This window comes from Heterocephalus glaber, unplaced genomic scaffold, assembly GCF_053883595.1.
Source record: "Heterocephalus glaber isolate CG9 unplaced genomic scaffold, H.glaber_assembly_v1.0 deba00001442, whole genome shotgun sequence".
In the NCBI taxonomy this organism is placed as follows: Eukaryota; Metazoa; Chordata; class Mammalia; order Rodentia; family Bathyergidae; genus Heterocephalus; species Heterocephalus glaber.
Window position 1 is genome coordinate 49,437,668 of NW_028258296.1, and position 26,017 is coordinate 49,463,684.

Below are 26,017 nucleotides of genomic sequence, written 5' to 3' on the forward strand. Positions count from 1 at the left end.
GCTTCCCTTTCAATTTTATTAAAGAGTTTGAGGAGTAGTGGCATTAGATCTCCTCTAAAGTTCTTGTAGCATTCAGCAGTGAATCTGCCAGGGCCTGGACTTTCTTATGTTGGTAGGTGTCTTTTTTTTATTACTTCTTGAATTTCGTTAACTGATACTGGAATGTTTAGAATTTTTGTGTCTTCTTGATTAATCTTTGGTAATTCATATGTGTCTAGGAATCTGTCAATTTCTTCTGTTTTCTATTTTATTAGAGTACAGGTTCTCAAAATAAGTATTGATGATTTGAATTTCTGCAGGATCTGTTGTGATTTCAGCCTTTTCATTCCTAATTGCATGGATTTTCTTTCCCTTTTTTGATAAGATTGCTAAGGGTTTGTCAATTTTATTTAATCTTTCAAAGAATCAACTCTTTGATTCATTGATTTTTGTATTGTTTTCTTAGTGTCAGTTGCATTAATTTCTGCTCTGATTTTTATAATTTCCTCCCATGTATGTGCTTTAGATTTAACTTGCTCATCTTTTCTAGTAGTTTGAGGTTCAACATTCGATTGTTTATTTGAGCTCACTCTGTTTTTCTGATGTGGGAATTCACCGCTATAAATTTCCCTTGTAGGACTGCTTTCAGTGCATCCCGTAAGTTCTAGTATGTGGCATTATTGGCATTATAGAATCTAGCACAGCCTAGAAGAGACTGGTGACTATTGATTTACCACCTTTAACCATATGAATAAGATTTACAGTTATATGACAAAATCTAAAACCAGAAAATTATATACAGTAAATATCCCCTCAATTGAGTGATTTTACTCTCTGGGGAGAAAATTTAAAAGGGATGGGAGCAATAAACAGAGAAAGAGAAGAAGAAACAGAGATTAGAAGGAAGGTTGAAGAACAAAGGAAGATTACCTAAGCTTTTGGAGATTGTTAAAGTAGATAGGAGGGAAACAAAGAAGAAACACAAACAAGAACTAAACAAAACACAAAAACTAAAAACAGTGTTCACACTCATGAAAAAACAAGAATATACAATTTAAAAAGACAGAGATTTCTCTGTGATTTCAAGCCTGTCATTATCTCCCGGGGTCTACAGTTTTGTCGTCCTATCCACTTCAAGGCGTGTCTCTGCTGTCACTGGTAGGCCAAGGAGGCAGACAGAACCCGGTCTGTATTGTATGATTCCAGCAAGTTGCAATAGGATTAGGGCAAAGTGCTATATAATCTCAGCAAGCCTGCAGTAGAAATAGAGTTGGGTGCCAATTCAACTCTGCAGAACTTTAGGCTGATCCTAGACTCTGGTTGTGGGCTGTGTCCTGATTTGTTCAGCCTGTAGCACAATGGGTGTTTCTTGCTGGTTTGATCTTGGTTCCCCAACCCTGGGCTTCTCCTAGGGCTGTGCTTCAACTAGACACTTGGAGCCCCAAGATAAAGCCAACCCACAGCTGCTCCAACTCCTGGGTTTAGCTAGTCCTATCCCTAAATGGCATCCAGTCACTCTCTCTTGGGGAAGGTTGTATTGGAGTTACTCAAGAGGCTGAACGGAGTTTGGGGATAGTCTGGACTACATAGTGAGTTCTAGGCCAACCTGAACTACATAACAAGACCCAGTCACAAACAAAGAGCAGTACATAATACTAAATCAACTTACTGCCAGCTCTGTTCATAGTGAAGTGAGTTCTCTGGTTAGGAGCAATACTGTGGTATTTAGCTAGGATGGAAGTTTAATGCAGGCATTATGGGCAGGCAAGCCATGTTTGATTACCTAAAGTTCCACATATGGGAATAATGTCCCTTCTCTGAGAACATAGCTCCCTGGATTGCAGCAATTCTATTCTACAGATGTCTATCATATTATAGGTATACTACATTTAAATTTCATTTTTCCTGATGAGTAAATCTATAGTTTATCATATTTTCCACTCTGACAACATCTCTCTTTTCATTTTCATCTTGACTACTTCTATACATGTGCTCAATTCTTTAGCAAAGTTATATATTATTTACTAAGTATTTTATCTTTTCTATTATTCATGTGATTATCTTTTCCTCTTAGCATCTTTTTCTTTTTATCCCTTATCTCTATTTATCTCATGTTGAAATTTTGTTTATTTTATAGTCCCACTTGAAACATATCTTTTCTCAGTGCACAGGGAAAGAGCTGATTTAGCTTCTAAAGGACCATAATAGTTTGGAATTCTTTGCAACTATTCATAGTCTAGTTACTTGTCCAAATCACTTACTCTATAATCTTGTTCACCCACTTCATTTTAAAATAAAGTTGGGATTAAGAGTTTTAAGAGACTTACTTTTTAATAGTTATACACCAGAGACACATCAGAAAAAAATAAAACCAAGTAACACTACTGTAGAAAGAAGCTAATTTAATGCTTTTCTTTTTATTATTTTATAAGATTGAGAAGTTAGTCTTCTTTCTTTATTAATAGTTAATAGGGGAGGTTTTCATAGTAACAGTATTTACGATGATAGTGATAATCTTGTGTAAATTTGATATTTATTTTTAATAGGAAAAACTTAAAAGAGAGGCAAAAGGAAACACAGTTACTCTGAAAGAAAAAAAAGACAAGGTAAGAGACTTGTAAAATTCTGTTTTCTGATTTACATAATTCATTTTCTGACATTTACATAGAAATAATTTTTAAGTAGAAACAATATCTAAAATATCTCATATTTTGATTTACTAAATTATTACTTACTATTAAATATCATTAGCTAAAAATCTTAAAGCATTTGTCATTTGGAGACTTAGAGTCTTCATAATTCATATTGTAGATTATCTTAAATTAGATACTTCTTTTTTTCCCCTTAAGTTTACTGGTACATTTTAGGTGTAAAATACAGTTACACTCAACATTGGGATCTTGTACCATTACATGAGTATCTTGGTTCTTATTTTTTTCCCCTTCCCCTGCCCTCCCTTCACCCTCTCCACCCTTCCCTATTTGCAAAGACCTTGTTTCCATTTTTTTTTCTTTTCTCATATTTTTTATTTTCCCTTCTTCCTTTCCCCTACTCCTCTCACTTCCCCTACTCCTTTAGACCTTTTCTTCCTATTACATGATATCAATTACACATTTTAAAAATTATAATATCAAGATCTAGAAGACATTGCCATAGATTTTACAGAATTTAAAAGGATATAGAAAGCATATTACAAAAATCTTTTTTGAGATAAATTTGACAACTTCTAAGAAGTACCTTGGAAGACAAATTAATGAAACTAACTCTGGAGGAAATATAAAATTTGAATAGCACCTATTCAAGAAAGTATATTCCTAGCTTGAAAACCTACCTATACGACAACAGCAGGCTCATAAAAATTTTAACTGATCAATTATATCCAACAATTAAAACAGAAAAAAGAAGGAACACTTCTCCCCTCATTTTAGGAACTCAACATTGTGCTAATCCTAAACCTGGATAAAGATAATAGAAGAAAAAAGTATGAACATAGATAGAAATTTGTTTAACAAAACAAACTATTAGAAGTCAGATCTGGCAGTATGTAGGAAGTGGTTTTATTATAAGAATGGCAGTGTTGGTTCAGCATTGGAAGATCCACCCCGAAAAGTCATCATTTTCACAGAGAAAAGGAAAAAGCCATATGATGCTGTCAGTTGTTGGAGAAAAAGTATTGGACTAAATTCTACAGCTGTTCATGGTAAAAGCTATCAGGAGACTAGAAGTAGAACAATCTTCTCAACAGATCAAAGACATGTACTCCATACTTCTAGCAAAAACACCTTATATGAATGGAAAAGATACAATGCTTTCTCCCTAAGGTGGGGAACAAGGGCAGATATGCCTACTCTTCATCTGTCCATTGAACTTTGAAACATAGGCCCAAACCAAAATAGTCTGGCAATAAAATGACACAATTAGGATAGGATTGGCAAGGTAGAAGTAAAATCTTTATATGTAGATGAAATGATCATCTACAGAGAAAATACTAAGAAATCTCTAGGAGCCCCTAGAACTTGTATTTGAATTTAGCAGGTTTACAAAACAGAAGGTATATATAAAAATTCAGGTCTGTGTATACTTGCTGTAAATGAATAATTAGATATTGAAATTTAAAACTTGTGTAGGAGTACAAAGGACCTAGAAAAGTAAAAAGAAAAAAACAGTGTTAGAAGACATTTAGTACCTAATTTTAAGGCTTCCTCTAAAGCTACAGTAATCAAGGCAGTGTTGGTGTAAGGAAAGACATATAGATCATTGGAATAAAACAGAGAATGTAGAAATAGAACCACACATATATGGTCCACTGAGCTTTGAAAGATAATTTAACATTAACATTTTATAGAACATAAACTCAATTCAAGAGCAGAGGAAAAGACAGTGTCTTCAGCAAATGGAACTAGAACACCTGGTATCTGTATATAAAAAAATTAACCTCAACCCTTTATTTCCATACATAAAAATAACTTGAAAGGATCTATGAACCTAACTATGAAAGACTAAAAGTATAAAACTTTAAGAAGAAATTATAAGGGAAAATGTTTATGAATTTAGGGTAGACAAGAATTTCCTAGGGTATAAAAAACATGATGTATAAAAGAAAAAAAATTGATAAATGAGATTCCATCAAAATTTAGAACTTTAAATGACATCATTAAGAAAATGAAAAGTAGTCCTTAAACAGACCATATTTATAATGCATATAACCTGTGACCAGAATATGTAAAGAACTCTTACAGCTCACTAATAGACAAAACCAATTAAAAAGTAGACACAAGAAGATGATAAATAGCCAGTACAGCACAAGGAAAGGTATGCATCACTAGAATCAGAAAAATGCTAATCAGAACAATAACAAGATTGAATTACACACTCATTAGGGAGATGAAGTTAAAAGTTTTAAAAGAAGAAATGTCAGCTTAGGTGTGAACCAGTTAGAACTTTCTAATACTGCTAATGTGAATGTAAAATGATAAAACCATTTTGGAAAACAGTATAAAAATTTCTTGTATTACTGTTAAGAACCAACAGCCCTGTTCTTAAGTTTTTAGTTGAGAGGAATGAAAACATGTTCACAAGGGATTTGTACATACAAGTTGACTATCCCTTATCTGAAATTCTTGGGACTAGAGTGTTTCAGAATTTTGTTTGAAATCCACTTGATCAGCAAAGAGGATAGCTACTCCTGTTTTTTTTTTTTTTCGGTTTCCTGTCACACAGATTATTGTTTTCCCCCTTTAACTTTCAGACTATGAGTTTCATTTTGCATTAATTGTGTTTCTTGTATGCAGCTTATTGTTGGATCTGGCTTCTTGACCCATTCTGCCAGTCTATTTCTTTTGATTGGTGAATTGAGACCATTAACATTGATGGTTATAACTCATACGTATATTGACTTATCATTGTCATGACCTTTTCTGTTTGTTGGATTCACCCCTTTGCGTTTAATTTCTTGTCGCACCCAACAGATTCATTCTGCTGGGCTTTATGGGGTTTTGATCCTCGTTGTCTTTTGCTAGGATATTGTCTGAAAGTTTTTGGAGTGCTGGCTTGGTATTCATGAAGTTACTAAGGTGCTCTTTGTCATGAAAGTATCTTTATTTCTCCATCAATTTTGAAAGATAGTTTTACAGGGTACATCAGTCTGGGTTGGAGGCTGTTTTCCTTTAGAGCTTGGAATACATCACTCCAAGCTCTTCTTGTCTTGATGGTTTGCATTGTGAAGTCTGCTGTGATTCTGATGGGCTTTCCTTTGTATGTGATTTGTTTCTTTTCTCTAACTGCTTATAGAATTTTATTCTTCTGTTGGGTTTCTGGAATCTTAACTATTATATGCCTATGTGTAGATTTTTTTTGATCAAGGCTAGCTGGAGTCCTATATGCCTCCCATATCTTATGTCAAGTACTTCTCCCCTGCTTGAGAAGTTTTCTGCCATTACTTCTGTGAAGTTTTTTATGTCATCTGCACTCTCTCCTGTTTCTTCATCAACTCCAATCAGTCTTATGTTATTCTTTGCATCATCTAGCAGTTGCTGGATTGATTTCTTTTGGTCTCTTACAATTTTGAAGCAGTTTTTCTTTTCCTGGTCACTAATTGCAATCTTATCTTCCATACGTGAAATTCTGTCTTCACATTGGCTCATTCTGCTGTGTAGACTTTCAATGGAGTTTTTAATCTCCTGGAAATCTGTTTGCATCTGTTTTATGGATTCCATTTGTTTCCTGTGTTGGGATTCTATCATGTTCCTCAGCTCCTCTCTAGATTTATTAATCATGTCTTGCACTATGAGCACGGTCACTGCTGTTATCTGAGAAATTATTTCTGATTTCATTTTTTCCAGATCCTCTTTTGTTGCCAGTTCAGGGAGTCCAGGTGGTTGAGTATCAGATTGTTCCATCTCATTTCCCTTTGGGGTTGCTGTAGGTGATCTGGAATTCTGGTTTTAAAACTTGTTTACGTGCCTTCTCATTTCAATGCGGGGGTGGCATGGGGGTGCTGCTGGTGCCTGCGTGGCTCACCTCCTGTGTGCTGGTGGGGTCGTACGGCACCTGGAAGCCTCCTCTTGTGGGCTGGGAGTGGCTCACCTCCTCTGTGCTGACGGTGTGGTATGGTGAACTGGAAGCCTCCTCTTGTGTACTGGCAGGGGTGGTACGGTGGCCCAGAAGCCTCTTCTTGTGCGCTGACAGCAGCTCATCTACTGTGTGCTGGCAGGAGTAGTACGGCGGACCGAAAGCCTCCTCTTGTGCATTGTGAGCAGCTTACCTCCTCTGTGCTGGCAGGGGTGGTATGGTGGACTGGATGCCTCCTCTTGTGCATTGTGAGTGGCCCACCTCTGTGCTGGCGGGGGTGGTATGGTGGACTGGATGCCTCCTCTTGTGCATTGTGAGTGGCCCACCTCCTCTGTGCTGGCCGGGGTGGTATGGTGGACCAGAAGTCTCCTCTTGTGCGTTGGGAGTGGCTCACCTCCTGTGTGCTGGCAGGGGTGGTTTGGTGGCCTGGAAGCCTCCTCTTGTGCGCTGGGAGTGGCTCATCTCCTGTGTGCTTGTGGGGTTGGTACTATGTCCTGGAAGCCTCCTCTTGTGCGCTGGGAGCAGCTCACCTCCTCTGTGCTGACGGGGGTCTAGATACTTCTGTATGTCCTCTTTTTTTTTTGTTTTTTTTGTATTTCGTCTTGAAAGTGTTCTGATATTTGATGCAAAATACTTTCGTTAAAAATTCTAAAGCTTGGTGAAAGTATAGCTCAGTAGTAGAATGCTTGCCTATCTTTCAAGCTCCTGGTTCTGTCTCCAGCACTAAAGAAAAGCCTTCTAAAGCTTATATTTAGATTACATCTAATTTTAGTTTTGAGGGGGCTAAATAAATGACATTCTGAGGTGGGCGCGATGATGCACACCTGTAATCTTAGCACTCAAGAGGTTGAGGCAAGAAGATTGCTGAGTTTAAGGCCGGCCTGGGCTACATAGTGAGAGCCTGTCTCAAAAATCAGTCAGCCAATCAAATCAGTTAATTTCTGTCATTTGTCCTCAAGTTCTGAACCAACCAATTGAGAACAACAAAGGAGAAGCAACAGAATATTTTTATTGTTAATAAGTTAATATTAAAGAGTGTAATTTTTAATTGAAGTCAAGAGAATTTCTCAGTCTTGAAACCCCAGATTAGATGGATTTACCTACTGTGTCATAAGTAGAGCTTGACCAGGACAGAGCTACCCATTTGATACCCTGCTTTTGTAAAGTTTTGCATAAAGGAGCAGAGTAGATGTGTGTTTTTCTTGTTCAGGCTGGAGGGGTGGCATAAGGAAAGGGCTATACTGTTTTCAGTTCCTCTCTCTCTCTTTTTTTTTTTGAGACAGGGTCTCGCTATGTAGTTCAGACTGGCCTCGAACTCGCTATGTAGTCCAGGCTGGCCTCGAACTCACAGCGAGCTTCCTGCCTCAGGCTCCTGCTGGTGGGATTACAGGTATGTGCCACCATACCTGCCAAAGGTTAAAACTAGACCTACTATCTCTCATCATGCACTAAACTAAAATTGAAATGGATTAAAGATCTAAATATTAAAACAGAAACGCTGAACCAGCTGGAATAGAGGTTAGGTAGAACTCTTGAAGACAATGGTGTAGGAAAAGATTTTATGAACAAAACCTCAGTTGCCCATGAACTAGCACAAACAATTAACAAGTGGGATCTCTTCTTATTAAAAAGCTTCTGCACAGCAAGAGAAACCACCAGCAGTTGAAGAGAATGTGGAATGTGGGAAAAAATTTTCATCTGCTCTTCCTCAAAGGCCTACTATCCAGAATCTATAAAGAACTTAAAACAATCAGACCTCCCAAATTTAAAGACCCAATCCAAAAATGGGCATCTGAAATGAACAGACATTTTTCAAAGAAGTAGAAATAGCAAATAAACATATGAAAAAATTTTCACCAGCTGTATTGTTTCTTCTTCCAAATTCACCACTCATATTAAGTCATTGTTCCTCCCCTAAGAAGGTGATGAGTTTAGGAATGTTACTGTAGCGGAACTCCCTAAACTGGATAGGAAACACCAGGTTTGGCATGGAGTAAATGCTATATATATTTTAAATAATACAGTGCAAAAAGTGCATGCTGGGCTGGGAATTTAGCTCAGTGGTTCCACCTCCTGCCCCGCAAGCGGAAGGACCTGAGTTCGATCCCCAGTACCAAAAGAAAAAAACCGTGCATGGCTATGCAAGTGAATCACTGGAAATACAACATTCAGAAGTGAATGTAACTTGTAAGGAATCATGTGTTTCTTTGATATATTATGAAGAGATAAATATTCTTCAATGGGTAAAGACTTCCTTTTAGTTTGTGAGAAATTGTCAGTTCATTTTAAATGGGAAAGTATTCCTTAAAATAATTGTCACTACAAAGTTTAATCAATAAGAAATTTGGGGATAAATTCCAGTTTATTTCAGTATTCTACTAGTTGCTGCAATTTAATTAAAGAAATAAATAATTAAAACAACACTTAATTTTAATGATGTTTTTACTCACTTTTGTTTAATGTAGAAAATACAGACATCTTTATGGGAAACATTTGAAACTAGTTACAAGAAATTTGATTCTAAAGCAACTCCTACACAAAATGTATCTCGAAATTTCTTATCAACTGATTATGGTAAATCCAAAGATAAAAGAGACTATCTGTGGACATCTACCAAAAGCAGTTTGTCTACACCAGTACCAAAGGTTGGTTAACATTTCTAATATAGTAGTAATACTTTTATTAATTAAAAAAGGTTCTGGTATTATATACTATTATGTCTAGTATTATACACACATATAAACTAGTTTCTAGAAATTTTCAATTTTTATGTTGTGCCAGCATGAAATAATTTTATTTTTACTATTTCATTAAGTCTAGAATGGCATATTGAACAGATTCCATAGTTTGCTCGTCATTTTCCAATGTGTAAGTCTCTGATATGGGAAATCTGGTTCTGACTTGATGTTTTACAATATGATTGCAGTCATTTCCTTTTGCTGCTTACCTTATATCACATTGCTTTTAGAGCCCTTTATCAGTCATCTTGGAGCAGGTGCCATAGCGAGGTTTTAGCTGTCTTCCATGTGTTTACTTAATCCATGGGGAATTCTTATACTCTTGCCATGCTAAGAGACAATGCAGAATTTTCTCCTTCTGACACTTCTCTCCTTCCTGCCATTAATTTCTGTCTTAATTTCCTTTTCCTCTCCTCAGTTAGACACAAAAACAGAAAAACCAAAAAAAACAAATTTGCTCCATAAGCTTATATCCTACTAGAGAATGAGATGTCAGTCTCTCCTTCTTGAAGGTACCCCTAGTCTTTAAATACTCTAGGTATTTTTGCCTCACTTCTTTTGGGAGTTGAGGTGAAGAGTATTCCAACATGTCTCTACTCCTCTAAGCTGAAATTTCATGCCTTTCTCTCTGTTTCCTTAAACTAATTGGGAAGAAGAAAGGTATATGTTAATTACTAGGCCTGTTCTCCCATTTTTAAATAAGACCTAGAGAAGAATGAGGCCTTAATCATAGTTTGCTTTCTTTTGTGTATGTATTACTTGTACTTTTCTCTAGCTTTATTCCAGAGTAAAAGAGTTCTATTAACATGCTGATCTCCTCTACATACACAATATTATCCATCTTGTGAAAATAATGAAAATTAGTAAAATGCACAGCTTAGAAAAGCATTTATTTACGGTTATTCAATTACATTTACTACCACAATTTTCAAAATGTTCAGTGATCTCTATTTAAGAAAGACCTCTCTTTAAAAATTTTAGTTGAAATATTTTTAAGTAAAATGCACAGATCTTAAGTATTCAAAATGAAATTAAACCAAGCATAACCTTATAAACAATATCCATATTAAAACACAGAATATTACTATCACTTCAGAAGAACGGCTTATTCCCCCTTCCAGTCACAGAAACTCTCTTTTTCAAGGCTAGTTATTGTCTCATCTTCTAATATCAGATGTACCTATTTTTGGCATTTTCTACAATGGAATCATATAATATGTATTTTTTATGTGGACTTTTTCATTTAATATTGTTTATTGTACTCATCTATATTTTTGGTTGAACTTGTACTCTTTATTTTTACTTCCATATAGTATTTCACTGTGTGACTATATCACAGTTTATAAGTAGCTTTGTTAATGAACAGTTGGGTAGTTTCCAGGTTGGACTTTTATGAATAGTGTTGTTATAAAAATTCCAGTACTTAATATATTTGTTTTTTGGTTGAATATGTACTTAGTAATAAAATTGCTGGATCATAGCTTATGCATATATTCTCTTTTAGTATATATTGGCATTCAGTTTTGTGATTGTACCAATTTACATCATAACTGTGATTTGAGAGTTCTAGTGCTTCAATAGCTTTATCATCCATGATATTTTTAACAAATCTTTAAAAATTTACCCATTATAGTGAGTGTGGTTACCTTTTTAAAAAAATAAACTTGTTATTTGTCAGTTAATTTGAATTTATAGAAAAAGAGAAAAGGGTAGTATATAGAAATCCTGTATATCCCTCACCCAGTTTTCCCCATTTTTAATATTTTACATTACCATATTACATTTGTCAAAACCAAAAATCTTACAAAGTATGCTGCTCTTAACTAAATTTAAACCTTTATTTGATTTTCACAGTTTTTCCATTAATTTTTAATGATGATATTTTATAGTTAGAGATTTCCTTCAAAGTACTGATTTCACTACATTCCACAACTTTTGGAATGTGTTCATTTTTGTACATCTCAAAGTATTTTCTAACTTCCTTACAACTATTTTTTGACCCATTGATCATTTAAGAGTGTGCTGTTTTCATATATGTGTAGATTTCCTAAATATATGATTGGTCCATAGAATTTTGAAGTATTCTATTTTCTCTTTATTTGCTGTTTAGCTAAGGGACATAATGCAAATTTTATCATAAAGGTGTAGAAACATGGATGTATAATACCCACATTTATCATTTAGAATACTTCTATTGATGAATTATTAATTTTAATTTTGAGTTTTATTAAACAGGAAAAAAAGTATTGAATTTTTAATATTTATTGAGTGTTCATAAAAAAGCATCAAAATTTTCAACATCAACTTTTTTGGTGTACAAAGTCTAAAAAATAACTACAGAAATTCCTGTGTGAACTACAATGAGAATACTAATAGAGCTCTACAAAAAATAATCTTTATTTCAATTATCACACCTAAGGCAGTCTTCACACATGACAGCAGCACGTTCCATACACACACATTGCTTACAGTGACAACACGTGTTTTGCTTTCCTGGCCTTTTTGTAGGACATACTTGACATCTTGCTGGTCTGGCTGTTTTGTCAGGAGGTTCTTATTATATTATACAGTGTATAGTTAACCGGAATGTAAAGTATCAATACAATAAAGTATTAAATTCTTACTGTGTATTGTGTTTAGACTAAATATCAACATTTTCACATCAGCTATGTACTTGCTTGCTATATTTATTTATTTTTTAAAATAGCCATAAGCATTTATTTTTTGATTCATGATACATTTTTACTAGAAAAGTAATTTCACCCTAAACTTATTACATCTTTAGCTTTTACTTTAAGACTAGAAAAATATTTATAAGAACAATATTCATTCTCATGCTTATGCTTTTTTCTCTCTAAAATTCCTAAGTTAGGTAATCACAAAACAGAACATTAATAAATATCATAGCCTCCCTGTTTTGCTTGCACAATACTGCTTCCTTGATCTGGAACATATATTAGTTTGCAATTATTGCAGTAACGAAGTACCTTGCCAAGTTGAATTCCATTTTTTATTTTTTTGAGACAGGGTTTTGTTATGTAGTTCAGGCTGACCTTAACCTCACTATGTATTCCAGGCTGGTCTTGAAATTGTGGCAATCCTCCTGCCTCAGCTTCCTGAGTGCTGGGATTACAACCATGCACCATCAGCCAACTTGAATTCCAGAATGGATCTATTGATTAACTTTCAGAAAAACTAAAAATATAAAGAATATTGGAGAAATTCAGAAAAACCCTTTTAGTATAGAAAATAACTATCTTTCATGTAGAGTAAACTAAAGGGTACATTTATAGAAATATTTCAGTTCTTTTCAGAAGAATTACTTTATTAGATTTGTTTTAAAATATGCCTGCTTTCAAACTTCTCTGTTAGTTTCTGGTGGCCAAATATTTGCTAGCATATTTAATAATGACTGCTTCAAGATTACTTATTTTCCTTAAAAATTTTTGTGATAATAAGAGAACGTTCCACTTCAGTGTTTTTATAACTTTTCTATTGTGGCATCGCTAGTATACATGTGCTTTTATAAACTGCCTTTTCCATTTAGTCTTGTTTATCATAAGCATTTTTCTATGTTGTCTTCTTACTTTCCTAATTATAATTTTTTCCCCATTTAGTTTATTGGTACATTTTAGGTATACAATACAGTAACATTCATCATTGGGTACTTGTACCCTTAACATGAGTATGTTGGTTCTTATTTTTTTCCCCTTCCCCTGCCCTCCACCCCCTCTACCGTTCCTTATTTGCAAAGATTTTGTTTGTTTTTTTCCTTTCTCATATTTTTTCTTTTCCCTTCTTTCCTTTCCCCTACCCCTCTCGCTTTCTCTACTGCATTAGACCTTTTCTTCCTATTATACGATCTCAATTATACATTTTAAAAATTACAATATCAAGATCTAGAAGACATTACCACAGATTTTACAGAATTTAAAAGGATATAGAAAGCATATTACAAAAATCTGTTTTGAAATAAATTTGACAAATTCTAAGAAGTACTTTGGAAGACAAATTAATGAAACTAACTCTGGAGGAAATATAAAATTTGAATAGCACCTATTAAAGAAAGTATATTCCTAGCTTGAAAACCTACCTATATGACAACGACAGGATCATATACATTTTAACTGATAAATTATATCAAACATTTGAAGCAGAAAAAAGAAGGAACACTTCTCCCCTCATTTTAGGAAGTCCACATTGTGCTAATCCTAAACCTGGATAAAGATAATAGAAGAAAAAAGTATGAACATAGATAGAAATTTGTTTAACAAAACAACCTATTAGAAGTCAGATCTGGCAATATTTAGAAAGTGGTTTTATTATAGGGATGGCAGTGTTGGTTCAGCATTGGAAGATCCATCCCCCAAAGTCATCATTTTCACAGAGAAAAGGAAAAAGCCATATGATGCTGTCAGTTGTTGGAGAAAAAGTATTGGACTAAATTCTACAGCTGTTCATGGTAAAAGCTATCAGGAGACTAGAAGTAGAACAGAATCTTCTCAACAGATCAAAGACATGTACTCTATACTTCCAGCAAAAATGCCTTATATGAGTGGAAAAGATACAATGCTTTCTCCCTAAGGTGGGGAACAAGGGCAGATATGCCTACTCTTCATCTGCTCATTAAACTTTGAAACATAGGCCCAAACCAAAATAGTCTGGCAATAAAATGACACAATTAGGATAGGATTGGCAAGGTAAAATCTTTATATGTAGATGAAGTGGTCATCTACAGAGAAAATACTAAGAAATCTCTAGGAGCCCCTAGAACTTGTATTTGAATTTAGCAGGATTAGAAAACACAAGATATATATAAAAATTCATGTCTATGTATACTTGCTATAAATGAAGAATTAGATATTGAAATCTAAAAGTTAATGTAGGAGTACAAAGGATATAGAAAAGTAAAAAGAAAAAGAAAAAAACAGTGTTAGAAGACATTTAGTACCTAATTTTAAGACTTCCTCTAAAGCTACAGTAATCAAGGCAGTGTTGGTGTAAGGAAAGACATATAGATCATTGGAATAAAACAGAGAATCTAGAAATAGAATTTTACACATATATGGTCCACTGAGTTTTGAAAGATTATTTAACGATTAACATTTTATAGAACATAAACTCAATTCAAGAGCAGAGGAAAAGACAGTGTTTTCAGCAAATGGCACTAGAACACTTGGTATCTGTATATAAAAAATTAACCTCAACCCTTTATTTCCATACATAAAAATAACTTGAAAGGATCTATGAACCTAACTATGAAAGACTAAAAGTATAAAACTTTAAGAAGAAATTATAAAGGAAAATGTTTATGAATTTAGGGTAGACAAGAATTTCCTAGGGTATAAAAAACATGTTGTATAAAAGAAAAAAATTGATAAATGAGATTCCATCAAAATTTAGAACTTTAAATGACATCATTAAGAAAATGAAAAGTAGTCCTTAAACAGACCATATTTACAATGCATATAACCTATGACCAGAATATGTAAAGAACTCCTACAGCTCACTAATAGACAACCCAGTTAAAAAGTAGACACAAGAAGATGATAAATAGCCAGACAGCAGAAGGAAAGGTGTGCATCACTAGAATCAGAAAAATACTAATCAGAACAATAACAAGATTGAACTATACACTTAGGGAGATGAAGTTAAAAGTTTTAAAAGAAGAAATGTCAGCTTAGGTGTGAACCAGTTAGAACTTTCTAATACTGCTAATGTGAATGTAAAATGATAAAACCATTTTGGAAAACAATATAAAAATTTCTTGTATTACTGTTAAGAACCAACAGCCCTGTTCTTAAGTTTTTAGTTGAGAGGAATGAAAACATGTTCACAACGGATTTGTACATACAAGTTGACTATCCCTTATCTGAAATTCTTGGGACCAGAGTGTTTCAGAATTTTGTTTGAAATCCACTTGATCAGCAAAGAGGATAGCTACTCCTGCTTTTTTTTTTTTCTTCAGGTTCCTGTCACATGGAGTATTGTTTTCCCCCTTTAACTTTCAAATTATGAGTTTCATTTTGCATTAAGTGTGTTTCTTGTATGCAGCATATTGTTGGATTTTGCTTCTTGACCCATTCTGCCAGTCTATTTCTTTTGATTGGTGAATTGAGACCATTAACATTGATGGTTATAACTGAAACGTATTGACTTATCATTGTCATGACTTTTTCTTTTTGTTGGATTCTCCCCCTTTACATTTAAGTTCTTGTCATGCCAGATGGGTTCATTCTGCTTTGCTTCCTGGGGTTCTGTTCCTCAATGTCTGTCCCTAGGATATTGTCTGAAAATTTTTGGAGTGCTGGTTTGGTATTCATGAAGTACTTAAGGTGCTCTTTGTCATGAAAGTATCTTATTTCTCCATCAATTTTGAAGGTTGATACATCAATCTGGGTTGGAGGCCGTTTTCTTTTAGGGCTTGGAATATGTCACTCCAAGCTCTTCTTGCCTTGAGGGTTTGCATTAAGAAATCTGCTGTGATTCTGATGGGCTTTCCTTTGTATGTGATTTGTTTCTTTTCTCTGACTGCTTGTAGAACTTTGTTCTTCTGTTGAGTTTCTGGAATCTTAACAATTATATGCCTATGTGTAGATTTTTTTTGATCAAGACTATTTGGAGTCCTATATGCCTCCCTTATCTGTATGTCAAGTTCTTTCCCCCTGCTTAGGAAGTTTTCTGCCATTACTTCTGTTAAGAGTTTTTTTTATGTTGTCTGCATTCTTTCCTGTTTCTTCATTGACTCCAATCAGTCTTACGTTATTCTTTGCATCATCTAGCAGCTGCTGGATTGATTTCTTGTGGTCTCTTACAATTTTAAAGCAATTTTTCTTTTCCTGGTCACTAATTGCAATCTTATCTTCTGTATCTGAAATTCTGTCTTCACATTGGCTCATTCTGCTATGTAGACTTTCAATGGAGTTTTTAATCTCCTGGAAATCTATTTGCATCTGTTTTATGGGTTCCATTTGTTTCCTGTGTTGGGATTCCATCATGTTCCTCAACTTCTCTCTAGATTTATTAATCATGTCTTGCACTATGAGCACAGTCTCTGCTGTTATCTGAGAAGTTATTTCTGATTTCATTTTTTCCAGATCCTCTTTTGTTGTCAGTTCAGGGAGTCCAGGTGGTTGAGTATGAGATTGTTCCATCTCGTATCCCTTTGGGGTTGCTGTAGATGATCTGGATGTCTGGTTTTGAAACTTGTTTATGTGTCTTCTCATTTTGACGGGGTGGGGGGGAGGAGGAGGTGCTGCTGGTGCCCGTGTTACTCACCTCCTGTGTGCTGTCGGCGGCCTGGAAACCTCGTCTTGTGCACTGGGAGCAGCTCACCTCATGTGTGCTGGTGGGTGGGGATGGTGCAGTGGCCCAGAAGCCTCTTCTTGTGTACTGGGAGAGTCTTACCTCCTGTGTTTGCTTACTAAATTTAAAATATAACATCAGAAATAAATTCCTATATGAACTACAGTGAAAATACCAATAGAACTCTAGAACAAAAATAGCCTTTGCTACAATTATAACACCCAAGGCAGTCTTCACACATGACAACTGCATGTTGTCTTGCTTTCACTGCATGCATAGGTCTTGCTTACACTGACAGCACATGTGCTCAGCTTTCCTTTTCTGTGTTGCAGGTAGTTCTTGTCACCTCTCTTGTTTTCCTCTTTTGTCTGAAGCTTCTTACTATATTGTACAAAATGCATTTAGCAGGAAAATAAGCTATCAATAAAATATCAAATATGTGTTGAGGACTTAGAATAGATAACATTTTCACATCACTTGTTTACTTGCTTAGAAAACCTGAAAGATAACATCAGAAATAAATACCCATGTGAACTATAATCTGAATGCAAATAAAATCCATTACAGAGATAATCTTTGTTTCAATTGTCATACCCAAGGGAGTCTTCACACCTGACAACTGCATTTTTCATGCACATATCTCGGTTACTTTCCTTTCCTGTGTAGCAGGCTGTTCTTGTCACCTTTCTTGTATTCCTGTTTTGTCAGGAGCTTCCTACTATATTATACCACATGCACTTAGCAGGAAAATAAGAATCAGTAAAATAAAATATCAAATATATAATGAGGGCTTAGAATAGACATCAACATTTTCACATTAGCTCTTTACTTGCTTACAAAACCTAAAAGATAGCACCAGAAATAAAAACCTATGTGAACAACAATGTAAATACAAACAAAAAACCACCACAGAAATAATCTTTGCTTCACCTGTCACACCCAAGGCAGTCTTCATATGTGAAAATGGTAAGTTCCATACATAAGTATCACTTATAGCATGTACATTTTATTTTTCTGTCCTTTTTTTTTCTCCAGTATATGTGCTGCCTAAGCAAGCACTTTCCTCTCCTTTTTTGTAGGGCGCAGTGGACATCTTTTGTTTTCCTGTTATTATAGCAGGTCTTTGAGATGCTGCATCTGCCTGTTCACCTGCCAGCTCACCAGTGTGCTCTACAGCTTTTTTGCATAGTGCCCTACACCGAAACATTTTGTTCGTCCTCTGCTGTAAATGATCTCTTATGAGTTCCAGTCCCAATCCTCTAAGAAAATTTCTGTGATATTTTGCAGTTGTTATTTTCTTTGTAAACTATGAAACTATTCATGCCACACGTTTAGGATTGAGTAAAACACAACCATTGGCCAACACTTTGTGTTTTGAGTGACATCACATTTGCCACATAACTCATCAACATCTACTCCACTTTTGGATTTGTTGTAGAAAGTTTCCATCTCAGGCTTCTATTTTGTTGAGATTTCCCTATCAATATTTCCATCATGGTGCAATGTTGACATCAGCAGTACCATTTTGTTTTTCTTGGCCATATATGAAGCCAGTGTTATCTCTTTCTGAAATTTAAAGATTATACTGTATAATCCTGATTTGAAATTGCAAAATTTTGTTTGGAATTTCTGCTTTGTTCCTGCCTACAGATCCTGTGATGGTCATCTTGTGCTGTTAGCAAATGTAACATTGATTGGAAACTGGTAAACCAATTGTCAAATGTCGCATTCTGATTAGTTTGGGAGATGGGAGGAACAAGTCTGTTTGAAACATCATTTGGTTTATTACTATATGAATAAGGACCTGGTGGCTGAGTTCCAGGATAAATTTCTAAATTGAAAGCATAAATCTTCACATCTACAAGGGCATAAATTTTTATGGCATATTTTGACCCATTGCTTTTACATAAGTCTTTCACATTCCTGCGATGATCATGAGAAATCCTTGCTAAGTACAGCAGACCTATGAATGATTTCAGTTCAGTTAGTGAGATGTCATAAAAAATATATTTTGAATATGGCTATTGGTGTTTACGGAATGTTTTATGTTGTATTTTGGCTTTTGTGTATTTCAAAACATCTTGTAGCATTTTGTCTGTTACAATTTCCAACATTGAATGGCAGTGCTGTCATTTTGTCCAATAGGTTTCACCCCTGCCAAGATCCTTACTATATTTTTGGACCTAGTTCTCACATTGGATCATTCCATTTGGTTGTGTGATCATTTTTCAACATTTTGACTAGTCAAATATGTACTCATATTGCTGTTTTCTTCATCATCTGAATCAAGGAGAGCTGAGTTCCCTTTGTCTGTATCAGTCAACTCTGGCTCCGTTTTACTGTCACAGGAACTTTGGCTCACATGGCCAATGTCTAAGTCATTATCATCTTCATCACCCATCTATGAGTAATCTGATGATTCACTTTTTACCTCTTCTAAAACTTGCAAATCTGGTTTTTCATGTGCCATTGTAATGAATTGGACTACTTCTACCAGAAAAAAAAAAAAGAAAACTTAAAAAAAAAAAGAATCCTAAATGCACAGAAATTTAGCAATGAGTATTTCATGGATAAAACTCACCTGTTGCTGCCATTCATCTGCCAAGTGGGTGAATACACAGATGGGTTTTTGCTTTCCCTAGGTGCACTACTGTGAGCCACACCCACATCCCATTATGATAAAATACATGTTTTCATAACAGAAGAGTGGTGTAGGTATGTTTTGCCCCCTGTGATGCTTATGTAAAGATACATAAAACCTGTTAGACAAGAGTGTTATGTAGCTAAAAATCCTGGTTTGGCACTTTTGCACACATGTACAGACCTTTTTGTTCATTGTAACAAACACAAAGATTGCTTCCTGTATCCCCTAGATGCAGCTACTGAGATGTATAGCTGGATGTTATTATTCTAAAGTACAAATTTATAGTAGAAAAGTATGGGATGAGTTGTTGTAACCCAATGTTATGCCCTTGGGGTAGTTCTACTTGTTATTTAAGTGGGGTATTGGAGTCTCTGATTGTTAATGTTGAATTGTCTATTTGTCCCAGTTTTTGGCTGTACTATTTTGGGGTATGTTTATAGCATGTTTTGAGGAATTGACCTTTTTATTCTTAAAAAAGTCCTTTTTTGCCTCAACTTTTGTTTTATAGTCTATTTTGTCTGATAGTAGTGGTATAGAATAGAGAAATATATTAAATGACAAATCCTCTCAGTTTTAATTTATTTAGAAATGTATTATTTTTTCCTTTATTTTTGAAGGACAATTTTGACGAACATAAAATTCTTTGGTGATTCTCCTTTCCTTTAAGCACTTTGGATATATCCACCTATGTTCTTCTTCGGTCCATGGTTTCTAATGAGAAATCAGCTGTCAGTATTTTTAAGGGTCTCTCGTACATGATGAGTTACTTTTCTCTTACTGCTTTCAATTTTTTTTTGGCTTTGGCTTTTGATAGTTTATGATGTATCTGGATGTGGTTCTCATAGAATTTATCTTAGCTAGAGTTTGCTAGGCTTCTTAGATGTGGAGATTGATTTTTTTATATCAAATTTGAGTGGTTTCAGCCTTTTTTTCTTTTTGAATATTCCTTCTGTCTTAACTCTGCTCTCATTCTTTATTTTTTTAATTAAATTCTTTTATTGGTACATTGTAGGTATACAACACAATTACATTTCTCATTGGGAATTGTACCTTTACATAATGCATCTTGGTTCTTATTTTTTCCCCATTCCTAGCCCTCCCTGCATGCCCTCTACCCTTCCCTATTTACAAAGACTTTATTTCCATTTTTTCCATTTCCCATCATTTTTCCTTTCCCTTCTTTCCTTTCCCATGCCCCTCCCACTACCCCTACCCCTTTGGACCTTTTCTTCCTATTTTACATTTTCGATTATTCATTCTAATCATTGGTACATTTTAGGTGAACAATATAATGACATTCATCATTGGAAATTTGCACCTTTACATAGTCTCTCTTGGTTCTTATTTTTCACCCTTGCCCAGCCCTCCCTTCAACCCCTCCAGTCCTCCCTATTTACAAAGATTTTGTTCCTATTTTTCCATTTTCTCATATTAATCCCATTCCCTTCTATCCTTTCCCCTAGCCCTCCCACTTCCTTCCCCTTTGCCCTTTTTCTTCCTATTTCACATGACCTATTATACATTTAGTCCTTATTTACACTTTCAGTTTCTCACACCAGAGAAACTATTCGGAATTTATTCATGAGTGTCCTATTTATTTCACTTAAGAGTATCGCCTCAATGTGCCTCCACTTAGCTATAAATGTCTCTAATGTCTCATTTTTTATGGCTGAGTAATACTCCATTTTATAAAAAAAACCACATTTTCTTTATCCAGTCTCCAGTTGATGGGCATTTGGGCTGTTTCCAAGTTTTAGCTATTACAAATTGTGCTGGTATGAACATGGGTGCACATATATCACTGTGGTATGATTCTTTTAATTCTTTGGGGAAGATCCCCAGCAGTGGAATAGCGGGGTCAAATGGGACTTCCAGTCCTAGTTCTTTGAGGTATCTCCATACTGCTTTCCACAGTGGTTGCACCAGTCTACACTCCCACCAGCAGTGGAGCAGGGTTCCTCTTTCCCCAAAGCCCCACCAGCATTTGTTATTGGTTGATCTCATGATAGCAGCCATTCTTTCTGGAGTGAAGTGGAATCTCAGCGTTGTTTTCATTTGCATCTCTTGAATGACCAGTGATGTTGAACATTTTTTCATGTATTTATTTGCTATTTCTACTTCTTTGTCTAAGAAATGTCTGTTCATTTCAAATGCCCATTTTTGGATGGGGTCTTTAAATTTGAGAGGTCTGATCTTTATAAGTTCTTTATAGATTCGAGATAGTAGACCTTTGTCTGAGGAAGAGCAGGTGAAGATTTTTTCCCACATAGTGGGTTGTCTCTTCACACTGCTGGTGGTTTCTCTTGCTGTGCAGAAGCCTTTTAATAAGAAGAGATCCCACTTGTTCATTGTTTGTGCTAGTTCAGGGCAACTGAGGTTTTGTTCACAAAATCTTTTCCTCACCAATGTCTTCAAGGGTTCTACCTAACCTCTGTTCCAACTGGTTCAGAGTTTCTATTTTAATATTTAGATCTTTAATCCATTTTGATTTTAGTTTAGTGCATGGTGAGAGATACAGGTCTAGTTTTAATCTGTGGCAAGTTGAAACCCAGTTTTTCCAGCACCATTTATTAAAGAGGCTATCTTTCCTCCAGTGAGGGTGTTTGGCTCCTTTATTGAAGATGAGATGGCTGAATGTGTCTGGCATTGTTTCTGCATCTTCTAATCTGTTCCACTGGTCCTCAAGTCTGTTTCTTTGCCAGTACCATGCTGTTTTTATCACAGTAGCTTTGTAGTATAGTTGCAGGTTGGGGATTGTAATAGCCCCTGCCATGTCTCTGTTACCTAGAATTGCTTTTGCTATTCTGGGTCTTTTCTTGTTCCAAATGAATTTTTGGATTGTTTTCTCAAGGTCCATGATGTATGCTGCTGGGATCTCAATTGGAATTGCATTAAATCTATATAGCAGTTTTGGAAGTATGGCCATTTTCACTATATTAATCCTTCCTGAGCAGGAGCAGGGGATGTCTGTCCATTTTCTGATATCATCTTCAATCTCTCTTTTCAGAGTGCCATAGTTTTCAGAGACGAGGTCTTTGATTTCTTTCGTTAGGATGATTCCTAGGTATTTCAGTTTTTTGGATGCTATTGTGAAAGGAATTATTTGCCCTATTTCTCTCTCAGTGAGTCTGTCATTGGTGTAGAGGAAAGCTATTGATTTCTGTGTGTTGACCTTGTAACCAGCTACTTGACTGAATTTGGTTATTAAGTCTAGAAGACTTTTGGTGGAGTTCTTGGGGTCTTCTATATAGAGTATCATGTCATCTGCAAATAATGACAATTTGACTTCTTCCTTTCCTATCTTTATTCCTTTTATTTCTTTCTCTTGTCTAATTGCCATGGCTAATGTTTCCAGAACTATATTGAACAAGAGTGGTGATAGTGGACATCCTTGTCTTGTTCCTGATTTTAGTGTGAAGGATTTCAGTTTTTGACCATTTAGTATGATATTGGCTGTTGGTTTTTCATAGATGGCTTCTATCAGTTTGAGATAGAGACCATCTATTCCAATTTTTTGTAGGGTTTTTATCATAAATGCATGTTGGATTTTGTCAAATGCTTTTTCTGCATCTATGGAGATAATCATATGGTTTTTGTCCTTGGCTCTATTGATATAGTGTATTACATTGATTGATTTGCATATACTGAACCATTCCTGCATCCCTGGGATGAATCCCACTTGATCAGGGTGTATGATCTTCTTGATGATCTTCTGCGTTCTGTTTGCCAGTATCTTATTAAGGATTTTTGCATCTGTGTTCATTAGTGAGATTGGCCTATAGTTCTCTTTTTCAGTTGGGTCTTTCTCTGCTTTGGGGATCAAGGTGATGCTTGCTTCCAGGAATGAATTTTTGAGTATTGCTTCCCTTTCAATTTCATTGAAGAGTTTAAACAGTAGTGGCAGCAGTTCCTCTCTAAATGTCTTGTAGAATTCAGCAGTGAAGCCATCAGGGCCCGGGCTTTTCTTAGTTGATAAGTTTTTAATTACATTTTCAATTTCATTGGTTGATATTGGGTTGTTCAGAGTTTTTAGGTCTTCTTCGTTCAACTTTGGTAATTCATATGTATCTAGGAATCTGTCCATTTCTTCTGTGTTGTCCATCTTATTGGTGTATAGGTTCTGGAAGTAGGTATTGGTGATCCTCTGTATTTCTGCTGGGTCTGTTGTAGTTTCACCCTTTTTATTCCTAATTGCATGGATTTGGGCCTTTTCTTTCTTTTTTCTGACAAGGTTGGCTAAAGGTTTGTCCATTTTGTTTATTCTTTCGAAAAACCAACTCTTGGCTTCATGGATTTTTTGTATCATTCTCTTAGTCTCCATTGCATTGATTTCTCCTCTGATCTTTATAATTTCCTCCCTTGTATGAGCTTTGAGGTTGTCCTGGTCTTCTTTTTCTAGAAGCTTGAGGTTCAGCATCAGGTTGTTTAATTGGGCTCGTTCTGTTTTCCTAATATGCGTATTCACTGCTATGAATTTCCCTCATAAGACTGCTTTCATTGTGTCCCATAGATTCCGATATGTTGTATTGTCATTGTCATTTAATTGAAGGAACTGTCTGATTTCTTCTTTAATTTCCTCTGTGACCCATTGGTTCTTCAGAAGTGTGTTGTTCAATTTCCACGTGTTTATGAAATTTTTTGAGTTTCTTTTGCTATGGATCTCCAATTTCATTGCACTATGGTCTGATAATATACAGGGGATAGCTTCCAATTCCTTTGCACTTACTTAAACATGTTCTATGTGTGAGTATGTGGTCTATTTTTGAGAATGACCCATGTGCAGCTGAGAAGAATGTGTATTCTGATTTTGTGGGGTGGAAGACTCTGTAAACATCTGTTAAGTTCATTTGTTCAAGAGTTCGATTGAGTTCTAGTATTTCATTACTTATTTTTAGTCGAGTTGATCTATTTGTGACAGTGGGGTGTTGAGGTCCCCCACTACAATTGTATTAGTGCATATATGACTTTTCATGTCCGTTAGTATTTGTTTTATATAGTTGGGTGCACTAGTGTTTGGTGCATAGATATTTATGATTGTCATCTCTTCCTCTTGGATTCTTCCCTTTATAAGGATGTAGTGTCCTTCTTCATCTCTCTTAATCAGTGTTGGTTTGAAATCTACTTGATCTGCCAAGAAGATAGCTACTCCTGCTTTTTTTCGGGTTCCTGTTGCATGCAGTATTGTTTTCCACCCTTTAACTTTCAGTCTATGAGTTTCCTTTTGAATCATGTTTCTTGTATGCAGCATATTGTTGGATTTTGCTTCTTGACCCATTTTTCCAGTCTATTTCTTTTGATTGGTGAATTGAGACCATTAACATTGATGGTTATAAGTGAAACGTATTGACTTGTCATTGCCATGACTTTTTCTTTTTGTTGGGTTCTCCCCTTTTACATTTAATTTCTTGTCATGCCAGATGGGTTCATTCTGCTTTGCTTCCTGGGGTTGTGATCCTCAATGTCTGTTCCTAGGCTATTGTGTAAAATTCTTTGGAGTGCTGGTTTGGTATTCACAAAATTCCTAAGGTGCTCTTTGTCATGAAAGTATCTTATTTCTCCATCCATTTTGAAAGATAGTTTTTCAGGGTACATCAATCTGGGTTGGAGGCTGTTTTCTTTTAGGGCTTGGAATATGTCACTCCAAGCTCTTCTTGCCTTGATGGTTTGTGTTGAGAAGTCTGCTGTGATTCTGATGGGCTTTCCTTTGTATGTGATTTGTTTCTTTTCTCTGACTGCTTGTAGAACTTTGTTCTTCTGTTGTGTTTCTGGAATCTTAACAATTATATCCCTGTGTGTAGATTTTTTTTGATCAACGCTATTTGGAGTCCTATATGCCTCACTTATCTGTATGTCAAGTTCTTTTCCCCTGCTTGGGAAGTTTTCTGCCATTATTTCTGTGAAGAGATTTTTTTTTTATGTCATCTGCACTGTCTCCTGTTTCTTCATTGACTCCAATCAGTCTTATGTTATTCTTCTTTGCATCATCTAGCAGCTGCTGGATTGATTTCTCATGTTCCCTTATAATTTTGAAGCAATTTTTCTTTTCCTCATCAGTAATTGCAATCTTATCTTCTATATCTGAAATTCTGTCCTCCCATTGGCTCATTCTGCTGTGTGGACTTTCAATGGAGTTTTTCATGTCCTGGAAATCTATTTGCATCTGTTTTATAAATTCCATTTGTTTCTTATGTTGGAATTCCATTATGTTCCTGAGCTCCTCTCTAGATTTATTAATCATGTCTTGCACTAGGGGCACAATTTCTCCTGTTATCAAAGAAGTTATTTCTGATTTCATTTTTTCCAGATCCCCTTTTGTTGCCAGTTCAGTGTGTCCAGGTGGTTGAGTATCAGAGTGTTCCATCTCATTTCCCTTTGGGGTTGCTGTAGGTGATCTGGAGGTCTGGTTTTGAGACTTATTTACGTGTTTTCTCATTTTGACTGGGGTGGGGGGCTGTTAGCACCTGAAGGGATTACCTCCTCTGAGCTGGTAGAGGTGGGACAGGGGCCGGGAGCAGCGGTAGGGCTGGTGACCCAAAAACCCTTTCTTGTGGGCTGGGAGCAGTGGGAAGGATGGTGACCGGGAAGCCCCTTCCTCTGGACCAGGAGCAGTGGGAAGGCGGCTCAGAAGCCCCTCCCTCTGGGCCGGGAGCAGCGGGACTCAGTACCGTGGTCTGGTGGTCTGGTGTCCTCTGCGTCTTTGTAGTGTGGAACCAGGTGGCTGCCTATCTGCAGCAGGGTGATTGGGTCTTCTGCGCAACTCGGGACCTTGGTAGGGTGTGCA

The 26,017-nt window shown here is 35.7% G+C and overlaps 1 protein-coding gene across 11 annotated transcripts in view; it reads left to right on the forward strand.

Annotated features, from left to right (window-relative positions):
• Sycp1 (synaptonemal complex protein 1) overlaps window positions 1-26,017 on the forward strand; it is a 161,937-nt gene that overhangs the window by 122,172 nt on the left and 13,748 nt on the right. For 7 of the 11 annotated variants that reach the window (XR_002397969.2, XM_087213298.1, XM_087213296.1 and 4 more), the window contains 2 exons: window positions 2,526-2,585; window positions 9,015-9,194. Coding sequence is in view for 9 of the 11 variants with exons in the window: in XM_087213298.1 (XP_087069424.1) it covers window positions 2,526-2,585; window positions 9,015-9,194 (240 nt within the window). In the remaining 2 variants the exon portion in view is untranslated. The remainder of the gene's footprint in view (window positions 1-2,525; window positions 2,586-9,014; window positions 9,195-26,017) is intronic. The other 4 variants (XR_002397970.2, XM_087213300.1, XM_021265737.2 and 1 more) reach the window with 1 other exon arrangement.